The 14,878-nt window shown below is 48.1% G+C and overlaps 1 protein-coding gene across 5 annotated transcripts in view; it reads left to right on the plus strand.

Annotated features, from left to right (window-relative positions):
* Positions 1-14,878, plus strand: part of RALGAPA2 (Ral GTPase activating protein catalytic subunit alpha 2) — a 1,907,250-nt gene that overhangs the window by 1,438,917 nt on the left and 453,455 nt on the right. For all 5 annotated transcript variants that reach the window (XM_078649331.1, XM_078649327.1, XM_078649328.1 and 2 more), the window contains one exon: positions 11,786-11,913. In XM_078649331.1, the coding sequence (XP_078505457.1) occupies positions 11,786-11,913 (128 nt within the window). The remainder of the gene's footprint in view (positions 1-11,785; positions 11,914-14,878) is intronic.

Here is a 14,878-nt window from a genome sequence, read left to right on the forward strand (position 1 = left end):
ATCCTACCGCACTAGCTGCATACCTTCAAAATAGAGAACAAACTTCTGTATTTAGAATTCCTGTAATTAAGGCTTTTTCTACAAGATATCAAGAGAGTCATTCCTCCCAGAGCGCAACCCACACCAGTGTGGAATCTTAATATTGTGCAAGCATAGGTCCTGTTTGAACTATCAGAGTGTCCACCCCAGCACGCTTACTAGCGATGTACGCTTTGTACGGTCCCCAAATGTCCACAGGTCTCGAAGAGCTAGGCACGAGTGCAGCATATTCCTCGCAATTTACATTACAAAACGCTAAACTGCAGAGCCACGACTTTAGTGAAGGAACCCTCCTGCTACCCCACAACAATGCCACCTCGTGTTTGGCCAAGAGAAAACCAAGCGCAACAGATTTCCTGACCTTCTTGGGAAAATTAACCACATACCCCATCAGTGCAATTTCAGGAGTGGGAATCATTGTCATGGAGAGGATGTCCCCAAGTGTGACGTGCACCTATGTGACGTGCACCTAAACCCAGTATTTCTATATTTTGGGACAGGTCCAGGAGAGATTGGCAAAATCGGCAAAAGGAGCTGAACATTTCTGGCAGTGGTGGGATCCTGCAGGGTCTATCTTGTGGGACCATGCGGGGGTGTGGTACATCCTGCTTAGAAACTTAAAGTGAAGCAACTTGTGTCAGGTATTTAGTGACACTTCCCTCGTTGCCCTGCAGCACTGTTCCCATTGGTCATCAGCAATAGGCCTGCCTAGATCAACCTCCCATGCTGTGAGGGCTTTAGTATCAGAGAACGGCCGGGACAGCACGCATTGTTTGTATAGTTTGGAAATCAAATGTGCGCCCGATGGACACTCTATAATTAGGGTCAATGGTGGAGTTGGCTCGGAAAAGTAGGGAAAGTCGCACGTAACATGGAATACATGCGTGTCGATACAAAAGTATCCATAAAGAAGCTTTCACTAAACCAGGCTTCCTCCAACACCGAGAAGGCATTGTCATCCGGAAACAGGTCTCCAGTGTGCGCTGAACCAAGACCACACCTGTTATGGGCAGCAATGATGGGATAGGCAGGCAGGGGCAATGCCCGGGAGTATAATTGAACTAAGCCCAACATCCTACGCAATTTGTCCCATGCCCAGCAAGTTGTGGACACCGTCTGAATGTCCCGAGGGTACCACAGGATGCCCGTGGGTTAAATGGCAGACAGTTTCTGCGGCAGTACTAGGTCAGCTTCCGGCTTCAAATATGGAACCCTTGCATCCGGATGATACCAGGCGTAGGAATAGCAACATTGTGCAGTGAGATAAAATAGATACATGTCCGGTACTCCGAGACCCCCTTTTTCATACGGCAGGGTTAGGGTTTGCCAATTCACACGCGGTGTCTTATCTCCCCAAACGAGACGCAACAGAAGTGATCGCAGTTGTAGTAAGAAGGTCTGAGTGAGAGGAATGGCGATGTTGTTGAAAAGATACAAAAAACGAGGGAGGACTATCATTTTGATAATGGCCACTCTACCGGCCATTAACAAGGGCAGCCACAACCATCTATTAACCTGTGATTCCAAGAGACCAATTGCACGGCCATAATTTAGCCTGATAATAGTAGCGGTGTCCGGGTGTATGTAAATTCCGAGATATTTTATTGCATCCTGGCACCAATCAAGCAGGAATTCGAGTACCCAGGGAGTCGTGCTAGTAGTCAATGGAAAAATAACAGATTTGTGCCAATTGACACTGAGACCAGAAAACCTGCCAAAGCAAATAATTTCCCGGATAATAGGGTCGAGGTTAAGATGGGGTAGCTTGACATATTAGATTGTGTCATCAGCGTACAGTGACACCAAAAGTGGGCCCGTGCGAAACTGTAAGCCACGATGCGAATGTTTTTCCTGGAAATGCCGAACTAATGGGTCCATAGCCAGAATGAAAAGTAATGGAGATAAGGGGCAACCCTGCCTCGTGCCACGAGATAAGTGGAAAAGTTCAGAAATGGTACCATTCAGACGCAACCGAGCTGTGGGTGCGGTGTACAATAATGCAACGGTAGAGACAAAACACTGGGCATTCCCATATGATGCATGACAGATAGAAAAACAGCCACTCTAGGGAGTCGAATGCCTTCTCAGCGTCAAGGAGCACTGCCGCAGCAGGTAAGTTAGGGTCAATTCTATGCAACACCGTGAACAGAGTTCGCAAGGTAAGTGAGGTGGATCTATGTGGGACGAAACCAGACTGGGCTGGAGAAATGATGTATTCCATTAATAGAGACAACCGGATAGCTATCACCTTCGCCAGTATTTTATAGTCAAGATTTAGCAGGGACAACGGCCTATAGGAGCCACAGAGCTGGGGGTCCTTGCCCGGTTTGGGGAGAAGGATGATGACCGCTTTCGTGAACTTAGGAGGAAGGATACCTACCTCAAGCGCCTCAGCATAAACCTCTACCAATCTCGGGACCAATATATCCTTATATGCTTTATAAATTCTGCGGAGAACTCGCCGAGACCGGGCGCCGAGGAGCCCCACAACGCCTCTATTGCCTTAATTATGCTCTCTTGGGATATAGGAATGGACAGGAAATCCTGCATATGTCGTTCCAAGTATACCAGCGTGATTTCCGCAAGATATTTCCCCTGATCGCAAAGATTCCCCGTGACCTTGGACGTGTATAATGTTTTAAAATAGGAGAGGAATGTGTTACATGTGTCTGGGGTGGAATGTATCAACTTGTCATCCGGGCCTAAAAGCTCAGTAACGTGGATTTTATCACACGCAGGCGGAGCATATGTGCCAGAATCTTACCGGGTCGTTCGCCCTCACCATATCTTCTAGCGACATGTTGTTTGTTGAGGAATAACAACTCTCGTTCAGCGGTTTCTCTAAACTCAAGCATCAAGGCCAAACGCCGGGTCTTCACAGACTCTGATCCAGACCCCTCTAAATCTCGATTTAAAGCAGCGATTTCTGTCTCAATGCGGCTCAAAGTGGAACGGAGATCTCTCAATACCCCCGCATTTTTGGCAATGCAGACGCCCCTTATATAGGCCTTAAATCCTTTCCAGAGCACAGCCCAAGTATCCACCGACCCGGTGTTGAGTTCGAAGTAATCCTCAATGGCCTCCCGCACTTCCTCAAGCAAAACCTGATCCAGCAGAGCTCTCCCAGGGAAACGCCACTGTCTCTAGTACCCTCCAGACCTGCGAATGTTAAGCTTAATCACAATCGGAGAGTGATCCGAAAATGTGCGTGGCAAGGTAACCAATCCACCCAACCACCCAGCAACTTCAGGTGAAATCAACCAATAGTCTATCCTAGTCCAGGTATTGTGAAACCCAGAATAATGCGTGTAGGCTGCGAGGTGCGGGTGTTTGTTCTTGACGTCTATCAAGGAGAAGTACCCTCTGATGTCTTGGAGCGTACGGTGTGAGTGGGGTTTTGTGTCCGGTGAGGAGGATGTGCTGTCTCTAGTGGGATCTAGTAATAAATTAAAATCCCCACCCATTATCACCAAGCAAGGGTCCAGGGCCAGTAGGTGCACATGTAACTCATGATAGAAGTCAGGAGAATCCACATTGGGACCATAAACACAGACCAGTGCAACATTATGTCACATCAACGAGCTAGTCACAATCCGCGTACGGCCCTCCCCGTCCTCCACTGTCTTTTGTAGAGAGAAGGGGATTCTTCTGTGTATAAATATAGCCAACCCTCTGGCATAACTACTGTAGTTTGAAAAATATCTATGGGAACCCCAGCCCGCCGCCACAGGTGATTCAGTAGATCTGGATAAGTGGGTCTCTTGCATGTAGACGATGTCAATATTGTGCCGTGTAATGTAATTAAGGACCTGGCTGCGTTTGCGGGTATTGTTCAACCCCCTAACATTCCAGGAAATCAAAGAAAGCCCGGAGGGACCGGGCTGCCAATCTAACTGTACCATTTAAAGGGAATCACAACAAACATATAGCGAGTCAAAGCAAACCGGTGCCATGTACCAATAAACTGTGCAACACACACTCAAGATCTATTAAAAACCAGCAAATGTCACCCCCCCACCCCCCCCGCCGAGCCTCGTTCCAACCCTCGCGAGGCAGAACCCAACCCATCTTACCAAAGGATGTTGCAATGTAGAAAACCATATCAATGCTGACAGTATAGTTGCACACCAGAAACTTGGCATATACAGTAAAGAAACTTTGGCGTTCACCATGAGGCGCAGCAACGCCATGCCAGCCTGGCATTATTAAATGTTGTAGTATCAAAACAGGATAAAATTCCAGATATAACACTAACACAGCAGACCAAAGAGAATAAATACAATAACTGATCAACCAGGTCCGGGATTGGAGAAGAGGTCAACGCGGGCCTGTGGCCCACTTTGAGGAGGGGAAGCAGCACGAGGAGGGGACGCCGCCGCGCTGTGCTTCTTTTTATCATCTTGGCAGAACTCCTGTGCCTCAGTCGGGGACTCGAAGATGCGGAATCGCCCGTCCACATCCACTTTCAACCTAGCCGGATAAAGCATGCCATATCTAAGTCCCAGGTTTTTCAGGGTGGCCTTAACGCCATTAAATTTGCGTCTTGCACCCTGGACCATGATGGTAAAATCTGTGAAAAATGACAATTTACTCCCCTGCCACTGAACCTCTCCTCGTTCACGAGCAGAGCAGAGAATTGTATCCCTGTCCCTGAAATTCATGAGTCTGGCAATAATAGGTCTCGGAGGCTGACCTGGCTTGGGGCGGGGGCCCAAAGACCTGTGGGCCCGCTCCACCACAAACCCCTGCGTGAAGGCCTCCCTACCGAACAAGTCTGTTAGTAATTGCTCAACGAAGATGTCCACTCGACCGGTGGTAGCTGTCTCTGGCACACCAATAATGCGAATATTGTTTAGACGACTGCAGGCCTCCAAATCCTCATTCTTTATCGCCACGTCTTGCAAGATCTTTTCCACCCTCTCGAGCCGTTTTTGCGATGTCGCCGCTCCGTCTTCGATGTCCGAGACCCTACCCTCCAACACATCCAACCGCCTGGACCTTCATGCCTATGTCTGCTAATTTCTTGTCTAGCGCATCAAATCTGCCATCCAGTGCTCTAAACCCAGCTCTCATCTCTGTAAGCAAGGCAGCCGTAAGTGGGCAGGATCATCTGGGCCATGCGCCCCATCTGCCCTGTCTGAAAGGTCGTCCGAGGTAGGGTCAGGAGCTTTTACAAATTGCAGCGTGCGCTGCTTAGGATCTTTCCTCCCCCTACTGCAGGCAATAACATCTGCGTCTGAAGACACAAATGGAGCATGGCAGAGCGCGAAAGGTAGGTGGGCAAGAGGAGTGTAAAGTCTTTGCAGAGCAGCGTAGAGCAACCCCACAGCACGCGCTTCACCAACACAGCGCACGCTGCAACACTGGCCAGGTGAAAGATTGTAAACAATGCCCCCAGATTTGAAAGGCAAGCAGCTCCAGCCAGTCTATCCACCAAAGGGCGAGGGCAATTGAGAGCACAGGGTGCTCCTGCCACCAGGAGCACTTGTGGCAAATATGACGCAGTCACAGAGTCTCCAGTGTGCAACAGAACTAACGCACAAAATAAAATATGAGCTCCTTCACGGTGTGGCTGCAGTAGCGTTGTGCTTTCTACAATGATCACGATTCAGAAAAGCACACGTAGCCGTCAGGAAGCGCGGCGAGATTAAGCAAGCAGGTAGTGGCCCGGCCCTAAGGTGTTGGCGGGTCTGGGGAAGCAGCAATGTAGCGCCATCTTAAGTGGCCTCCCTCACAGCAAAGTCCACGTACAGGTGAGGGAGGGCAGCCAGCAAGCCAATCGGGGCCCAACGCAGACACGACCCCCCCAGACAACATATAGGGCCCCACTCTCTAGCCCACCACCCACCCGCCGAAAGCAAGCACACAGAGGCCCAGCGCAGCGGCGAGCATGAGGCCTGAAGAGCCCTGCGACCGCCACGCGCACAACGGGACCCGGCACTCAGCCTCAACAGGGGAGACTGGGGAGGGAAACCAAGCAAGCGGGCGGTGGGGGGCCAGATCCAACGCCGAGCGCCCACCAAGGCTGCAGCTTACCGCCGATGTCCAGCGCCGCACCTCCCAGGATCACCGGTAGTCAGAGGGGTCGTCGGATCTGCGTTCATGGCCCAGCAGCGGGGGCTCAGGGGAAGGCTGTACCGCTCCTCGCAGCGGGCAAATCAGGGCCTCAAACCGCACCATAGTGCTTCCCGGACATGATGGGAAAGTGTCCACTGCAGTCTACATCTCCTGAATCGGGGAAAATCAGCAGGAACGGTGCCCGGCCGGCGGAGCTTCAAGCACAGGCGTCCATCTTGGTTGCCTGCGTGGCAACGCCCCCCTCATTGCAATTACTTCACTAAGAAGAGTGAGAGAGATTCAAGCATCAACTTTGGAGGAATCATTTTTCCAAATACACAAAGACAAAGTAGTTTTACTAACTCATCCTAAATTCCTACCAAAAGTAGTCTCACATTTTCACATGACTCCGTCCCTTGGATTGCCTGTATGTTTTCGTCAACCAGACTCCGTGGCTGATAGAGCATTACACACATAAGATGTTAAAAGAGCACTAATGTCCTAAATTGATAGGAAACAGTCCTTTCGGAAATCTCAATAACTATTTGCACAAGATACCAAAAAGTTGTGGTAACCGGGGACTTTAACGTGCATTGGGATAAAGCCCATAAAGACCCGGCAACTCGACATCTGGAGACTATTATGTCCTCACTTGGTATTAAACAGCTTGTAGATGTCCCCACACATATCAAGGGGCATACCCTTGATCTTATCTGGACTTCAGATCCAAAGGTAAACCTTATGGACATTCTACCCTGTATTTTGGTCGGATCCTCATTTGGTGAACTGTGATATTCCCATTGATGGTTATCTGGCCCAAAAACCTCCAAAATTGAAAAAAGTTCGTCAGTGGATAAAAGTTGATTCACAATCTTTGACCAATATTCTTCCTGATCATGTCCAATCATTGGCCTCTAGTGGGGATTTAGATCAGGACTATAGGGATATAATGTGGAATTTGAGTCAGGCGATTGACCAGATAGCACCCGAGAAACTACAAAAAGCAAAAGGAGTAGGAAAAGGGGCTCCATGGTTCACTTCGCTTCTGAGGGATCACAAAAAGAAGCTTCGCCATCTAGAAAGGAGTTGTAGGAGAACAAAAGACGGCATAGACCGGGAACAGTATAAAATCTCACTCAACTCATATAAAAAGCTTATTCTGGTAGCAAAAGCAGAATATTACGAAACCCGCATAAATCAGGCCGAGAATATTCAGAAAGAAACGTTTAAAAACTTAACTTGGTTGAGTAAAAAACCAGAAACGACTGAAACAATAATAAACTGTAACACCTTTCAATGTTATTTTCTTGAGAAGGTGGAGACTATTCTTTCTGAGAATAAGAATAGTACCTTGAGCGACCCTCTTCCGTTACAGGAAGCTCAAATCTCCTCGGAAGCCTCTATTTTGAGGTTCCCAGAGATAGACTCTCTAAGTCTTGAGCAGCTCATGAGTAGAACCAAGTCAGGTTCCCCGGCGGACCCGTGTCCCCCCAGGGTTTTCTGTTTGGCGCGCCCTATTTTAGAAGATCATATTATCTCCCTTCTTAACAGCTCAATGGAGACTGGCCATTTACCATCGAGTTTCAAGGAGGCACGAGTCAAGCCTTTGATAAAGAAGCCAGGAGCCGACCCGGCTATCTTAAAAAACTATAGGCCGATATCCCAATTGCCTTTTTTGTCCAAAGTTCTGGAACAACATGTGCTGAAGTCCCTTTCCTTATTCTTGGAGTCACACCATCTACTCCAGGAGCGTCAGGCAGGGTTTCGTGCACATCACAGCACCGAGTTGGTGATGCTCTCGGTGCTGGATGAGCTTAGAGGTATGGCTGACAGTAAGAAACCGAGCGCCCTGATACTTTTAGATCTATCGGCGGCGTTCGATACGGTCAGCCATTCCCTGCTTCTGGACAGACTGGCCACTTTCAGGATAAGGGGCGTGGTCCGTCAATGGCTTCAATCCTTTTTGACGGGCAGGACGCAGAGGATTCAATTGGGGGATTGCATCTCCGATGTAGGTACCTTGGAGTGCGGAGTCCCTCAGGGCTCTGCATTATCCCCACTATTGTTTAATCTCTATTTGCAACCGTTGATTGACTCTCTAGTGAACATGGGTTGTCATGTGTTCAATTACGCCGATGACACCCAGTTGCTACTGAGTATTGATAACACGGCTTTGGCGCAGACCAATGCCCAGAACATCCTTAGATATACGGTTGGTTGGATGACTGCAAACCTGCTGAAAATAAACCCGGAAAAAACGGAGGTTTTGGTGGTTTCGACCGTTGCTTCACCTTGGAGTGACCTGTATTGGCCCCAGGAACTAGGTCCCACCCCGATACCGTGTGACAAAGTAAAAAGTCTCGCCATCAAGATTGACCATGAATTGTCAATGGCCAGTCAGATCTCTTCCGTCGTAGGGACGTGTACTGGCTTGATCAGACAGCTGCGTAAGTTAGCTCCCCTTCTTTCTGTGTCCATGCTCCGTATGGTTGTCTCTGCTACAATCATTTCGAGGTTGGATTATGGGAACGCTCTCTATTTAGGTCTGCCTAAAACTCTGACCAATAGATTGCAGGGGTTCCTGAATGATGCTGCGCGATTAATTTTCAGGCTACCTAGAAGAACCCATGCCTCTCCTTTATTGCTTAAGCTACATTGGCTCCCTATTGAGCAGAGGGTGGAGTTCAAGAGCCTATGCACGGCCCACAAGGCAATCTATGGGCAAGCCCCCGCCTATATTAAAGAACGTTTGGAGGTCTACAACCCCAAACGAATACTTAGGTCTTCTGATACCCAGTTGTTGGTCTGCCCTCGATATAAGCTAGCAACTAAGGGAGGGAGATCCTTTTCGGTTTTGGTTCCACAGATATGGAACAAACTACCAGAACCGCTCTGGAGAGAAGTAAATCTCCTGCGTTTTAGGAAGCTGTTAAAAACGCTTCTATTTAGGGAGGCGTTTGGCCCATTCTAATAGTTGCATTGTAGGCCTCTCTTACGCTTCTCTTACGCTTTGAATCATTGCTGTCTGTCATCGGTCTTGAGCGCCTAGAGACCTGCAGGTGATTTGGCGCTATATAAACCGAAGTGAACAATAACAATAACAATTTGTGGCATTCTCCAAACAACATAAAGGTAAAGCAGTTGCCAAATCGGGTATTGCACGTTGGATAGTCAAATGCATCCAAACCTGCTATGCTAAAGCCAAAAGACCCCTCCCTATACCATCAAAAGCTCATTTACATGCAAAAAAAGATCGTCTATGGCATGTCTACGGAATATACCAATAGCTGACATATGCTAAGCAGTTACATGGACTACACCACACATATTTACAAAACATTTCTGTATAGATGCTATGGCACTACAATACAAGAAAATGTCTCCACCCGAAATAGATCAAAAAGGCACTAGTAAGGTCGCCAAGAATAAGGTCTCCCTTCCAGCAAGGAGCGGTCAATAAACAAAATTAGAACGTATTCATAAATAAACTTTAATCAACATGTATTTGTGTATATACAATCGATTGATTTTCATTGATGCAATGTCACAAAAGGAAAAGTTAAAGAAAAGGTACACATCGCCACAACACGGTCATTCAGGCATTCAAAACAGCACATATTCCTCATTCACTCAATCTCATTCGTCCTGATCCTGAAGGATCCAATCATTCAAACTCAATTTAAAATTATTCTAAGAAAGGCGGAGAACCACAGTACTCAATAGTAGACCGAAGAGACAGATAGCCTTCCTACATATGTCATTTTAACCGAAAGTTTGCACAGAATCAATTTTCAAAAATATAACTGAAGTTATACAATAAAGTTAATACAGTCCAAATGTCTAACTAAGGCTTGGGGAGATAAATAGACAAAAAACATTCGGTATACGGGCGGAATGCAGCAACCCGCCCGTATATCGTTGGACGCTAGCTCACGCCGAAACTGAATCAGTTGATTGGATGCCTTTGAGCACCCGGGACCTGAGTATTCGTTACGAGCCTCCGTATTTAAATAGTTTCGTTTTTGGGCCCGTCGTCATTGCAGCTTTCACCCATTGCCCAATTATTGCCCGACGGCTACCTGTCCATTGTGACCAGCCGCATTGCCCTAGAGGCTACAGCTACCTATCATTCTCTAGGACCCCCTGCTGCCTTGCCTCTCCTGAAACGTATACATTCTTTGTCTGACTGCCGCGGATCTCATTGTTATTTTGCATCCTCCTTTTGCAGTCTTTCTCAACACTTATTTTCGACGTATTGTGCTGTTACCTTTCCGTGTCTGGTATTTATTATTCTACTGTGACCAGTATTTGCCCCAAAGATACCCCCCACATTTGTCTCCACGGAGACACGTGCCCTGAGGAAGGTGAGACCTGTAATAGGTCAAACACCGAAACGTACGTCGGCACCACTACAGAAAGAAACCTCTGATTAACCACATATTGTTATTTTCTATAATCAATTGTTTTTTGTCTATTTATCTCCCCAAGCCTTTGTTAGACATTTGGACTGTATTAACTTTATTGTATAACTTCAGTTATATTTTTGAAAATTGATTCTGTGCAAACTTTCAGTTAAAATGACATATATGTAAGAAGGCTATCTGTCTCTTCGGCCTACTATTGAGTACTGTGGTTCTCCGCCTTTCTTAGAATAATTTTAAATTGAGTTTGAATGATTGGATCCTTCAGGATCAGGACGAATGAGATTGAGTGAATGAGGAATGTGTGCTGTTTTGAATGCTTGAATGACTGTGTTGTGGGGATGTGTATCTTTTCTTTAACTTTTCCTTTTGTGACATTGCATCAATGAAAATCAATCGATTGTATATAAAAATGAATGTTGATTAAAGTTTATTTATGAATATGTTCTAATTTTGTTTATTGACTGCTCCTTGCTGGGAGGGAGACCTTATTCTTGGCGACCTTACTAGCGCCTTTTTGATCTATTTCGGGTGGAGACATTTTCTTGTATTGTATTGCCCTTATTCCCCCGTGTCTCCACCTCTATCTAATTCCAGGGCCCCCTTGTTTTAGTGGTTGATGCTATAGCACAACAACAAGCATATGTCAGGCAAGCGGTATTACATACATTATTTAAAACAAATGCGCTCAGCACAAGTTAGCCTCAGCTTACGTGCTAATAATGTCTATATACAGCCACACATGCCATCTAAAGATAAATGTTACTTACCCTGTATCTGTTTTTGGCATGTAGTGCTGTAAAACAACTTACACACTTCGGAGCCCAACACTAGATAGTGGACTTATGCTAAGCATGTGAATCTAATGCAGTGATACAGTGCATGCCACAAACAAATGCTTACAGGATAAATAATATTTACTGTGTGTGTGTGTGTGTGTGTGTGTGTGTCTGTCTGTCTGTCTGAAAAGATCTCATAGCACTTTTTTTTTATCAAGGTAGGAATAATAATGACTTTTTCTCGCTACATGTATGTTTTTTCTCTATGTACACAGTATGATGAGTTGAGATCAGTTGATGCCAGTGCATTAAAATGTTATATTATGGCGTGATGTAAAAATGCTGACCATTCCCTGCTTCAGGACACAGTGATTCTGGTGTGCTGCACTGTTGTTGATGTAACAGTGTGATGCCTTCCCTTTGTTTCGAGTTTAATATAGTTTTTATATTAATTTACTGAGTATAACAATAGTACTTCTGCATCTTCAGGTGCCATTTTTTGGGCCACTGTTTGATGGAGCGATAGTGACTGCAAAGCTGCTGCCAACCCTCGTTTGTGCCACGTGCATCAATGCAAGCCGAGCTGTGAAGTCCCTCATACCACTGTACCAGAACTTGTATCCTTTATTATGCCTATGTGTTACCGCATGTGATCCATAATTTCACAGGACAGCCAAGTTGACGTCTGTCAGGTAAGTTGTTCTTCCTTTGATTGCAGAAAAGGCCATTTAAAGATCTGAAAAGCTATAGTTGTGTTCTAAAACATTGGCTGGTAGGAATTACCAGTCACCCACAAGGCCATGCCACTCAGAAGGGGAATCAACATAATGTCTTACCCTGAAACTCAATAGCACACAACCCCAAAGATTTCAATTGATGTGCTCACTCCACATTGGCTTCCTGTCGTGCCAGTAGGTGATGTCTGGTTCCTTATTTCAGATCACCCTCGATTGGTATGCCTCATAGTCCTTTAGGTTTCCTCCCTGGCCCTGCTCTTAGTACAACTGCAGAGCTATGAAAACTTGGGTCCATGCCCGTCCAGGACCACTCTGCTAAATCCATGTGTCGGGTCTGTCAGCAGAAGGGACAACACAGCTGATGTAGAGCACAAGAGAAACAAGCTCGTTGTCATAGAAGTGAGGTAAGAGAAAACGTCATTTACAAATTGTGTACCTTAGATGGGTGTCTTCCTTTAGTAGCAACATTATTTGTCCAATATATTTTATTAAGAAAGTACACAATGGCTCGATGTGATGTCCGAATGCTGTACTGTTGACTGAATGAATACTATCTTATTACTGACTGAAACATTTTCATTTTCAAAACATTCTACTGAGAATTGGCTCTGAGAGTTACTGGGACACCTGCCCTTGAATTTGCGTGCACCGTGCTCCCTTCAAGGAGGGTACACTGCAGTGTCTTTCACTGTCAATTTGGGATGTCGCCAAACGTTCGAGGTCACTTGGTGCGGGAACAAAAACAAGCATTGGAAATGCAATAGGTCTCGCAGCATTAGAGTTAGTGCTTTTAGAATTGTTTATGGGTTTTTTGTTGTAAATCTTTAGCATTTTTATTTCTTGTAGCCAATGCTAAAGAATTACAAATCAAAAAAGCCATAAACAATTGTAAAAGCTTTAACTAAAAATCCTCTGAGACCTATTGCACTGTGTGAGGGTGAGGTGTTGAGGGTGAGTGAGGGTGAGGGTGAGTGAGGGGTTGAGGGTGAGTGAGGGGTTGAGGGTGAGTGAGAGTGAGAGTGAGTGAGGGTGAGGGTGAGTGAGGGTGATTGTGAGTTAGGGTGAGGTGTTGAGGGTGGGTGAGGGTGAGGGTGAGGGGTTGAGGGTGAGTGATGATGAGTGAGGGTGAGTGAGGGGTTGAGGGTGAGTGAGGGTGAGTGAGGGTGAGTGAGGGTGAGTGAGGGTGAGTGAGGGTGAGTGAGGGTGAGGTGTTGAGGGTGAGGGGTTGAGGGTGAGGTGTTGAGCGTGAGGTGTTGAGGGTGAGGTGTTGAGGGTGAGGGGTTGAGGGTGAGGTGTTGAGGGTGAGGGGTTGAGGGTGAGTGAGTGTGAGTGAGTGAGGGTGAGGTGTTGAGGGTGAGTGAGTGAGGTTGAGGGGTTGAGAGTGAGTGAGGGTGAGGTGTTGAGGGTGAGGAGTTGAGGGTGAGGGGGTGAGGGGTTGAGGGTGAGGGGTTGAGGGTGAGGGCGAGTGAGGGTGAGGGGGTGAGGGTGAGGTGTTGAGGGTGAGTGAGTGAGGGTGAGGCTGAGGTGTAGAGTGTGAGTGAGAGTAAGAGTGAGGGTGATTGAGGGTTTCAGTGTTAGTGAGGGTGAGGGGTTGAGGGTGAGTGAGGGTGAGGGGTTGAGGGTGAGGGCGAGTGAGGGTGAGGGGGTGAGGGTGAGGTGTTGAGGGTGAGTGAGTGAGGGTGAGGCTGAGGTGTAGAGTGTGAGTGAGAGTAAGAGTGAGGGTGATTGAGGGTTTCAGTGTTAGTGAGGGTGAGGGGTTGAGGGTGAGTGAGGGTGAGGGTGAGTGAGGGTGAGGGTGAGTGAGGGTGAGGGGTTGAGGGTGAGTGAGGGTGAGGGGTTGAGGGTGGGTGAGGGTGAGTGAGGGTGAGGGGTTGAGGGTGAGTGAGGGTGAGTGAGGGTGAGGGGTTGAGGGTGAGTGAGGGTGAGGGTGAGTGAGGGTGAGGGTGAGTGAGGGTGAGTGAGGGTGAGGGGGTGAGGGTGAGTGAGGGTGAGTGAGGGAGGGTGAGGGGTTGAGGGGGAGGGGGAGGGGTCGAGGGTGAGTGAGGGTGAGGGGTTGAGGGTGAGTGAGAGTGAGGGGTTGAGGGTGAGTGAGGGTGAGGGGTTGAGGGTGAGTGAGGGTGAGGGTGGGTGAGGGTGAGTGAGGGTGAGGGTGGGTGAGGGTGAGTGAGGGTGAGGGGTTGAGGGTGAGTGAGGGTGAGTGAGGGTGAGGGTGAGTGAGGGTGAGGGGTTGAGGGTGAGTGAGGGTGAGGGGTTGAGGGTGGGTGAGGGTGAGTGAGGGTGAGGGGTTGAGGGTGAGTGAGGGTGAGTGAGGGTGAGGGGTTGAGGGTGAGTGAGGGTGAGTGAGGGTGAGTGAGGGGGTGAGGGTGAGTGAGGGTGAGTGAGGGAGGGTGAGGGGTTGAGGGGGAGGGGTCGAGGGGGAGGGGTCGAGGGTGAGTGAGGGTGAGGGGTTGAGGGTGAGGGGTTGAGGGTGAGTGAGGGTGAGGGGTTGAGGGTGAGTGAGGGTGAGGGGTTGAGGGTGAGTGAGGGTGAGGGGTTGAGGGTGAGTGAGGGGTTGAGGGTGAGGGGTTGAGGGTGAGTGAGGGTGAGGTGTTGAGGGTGAGTGAGGGTGAGGGTGAGTGAGGGTGAGGGGTTGAGGGTGAGTGAGGGTGAGTGAGGGTGAGGGGTTGAGGATGAGGGGTTGAGGATGAGGGGTTGAGGGTGAGGGGTTGAGGGTGAGTGAGGGGTTGAGGGTCGCTGCATCCCATCTTCCGTATTGGGGAACAAAGGAACGATCCGAGCAAGCTCCCTGTCGGGTCATTCTTAAACGCCCCTTTGAAAGCACGTCAGCGGCAGTGTTGAGCGCCAG

The sequence above is a fragment of the Lissotriton helveticus genome, chromosome 6 (genome assembly GCF_964261635.1).
Source record: "Lissotriton helveticus chromosome 6, aLisHel1.1, whole genome shotgun sequence".
Lineage (NCBI taxonomy): Eukaryota > Metazoa > Chordata > Amphibia > Caudata > Salamandridae > Lissotriton > Lissotriton helveticus.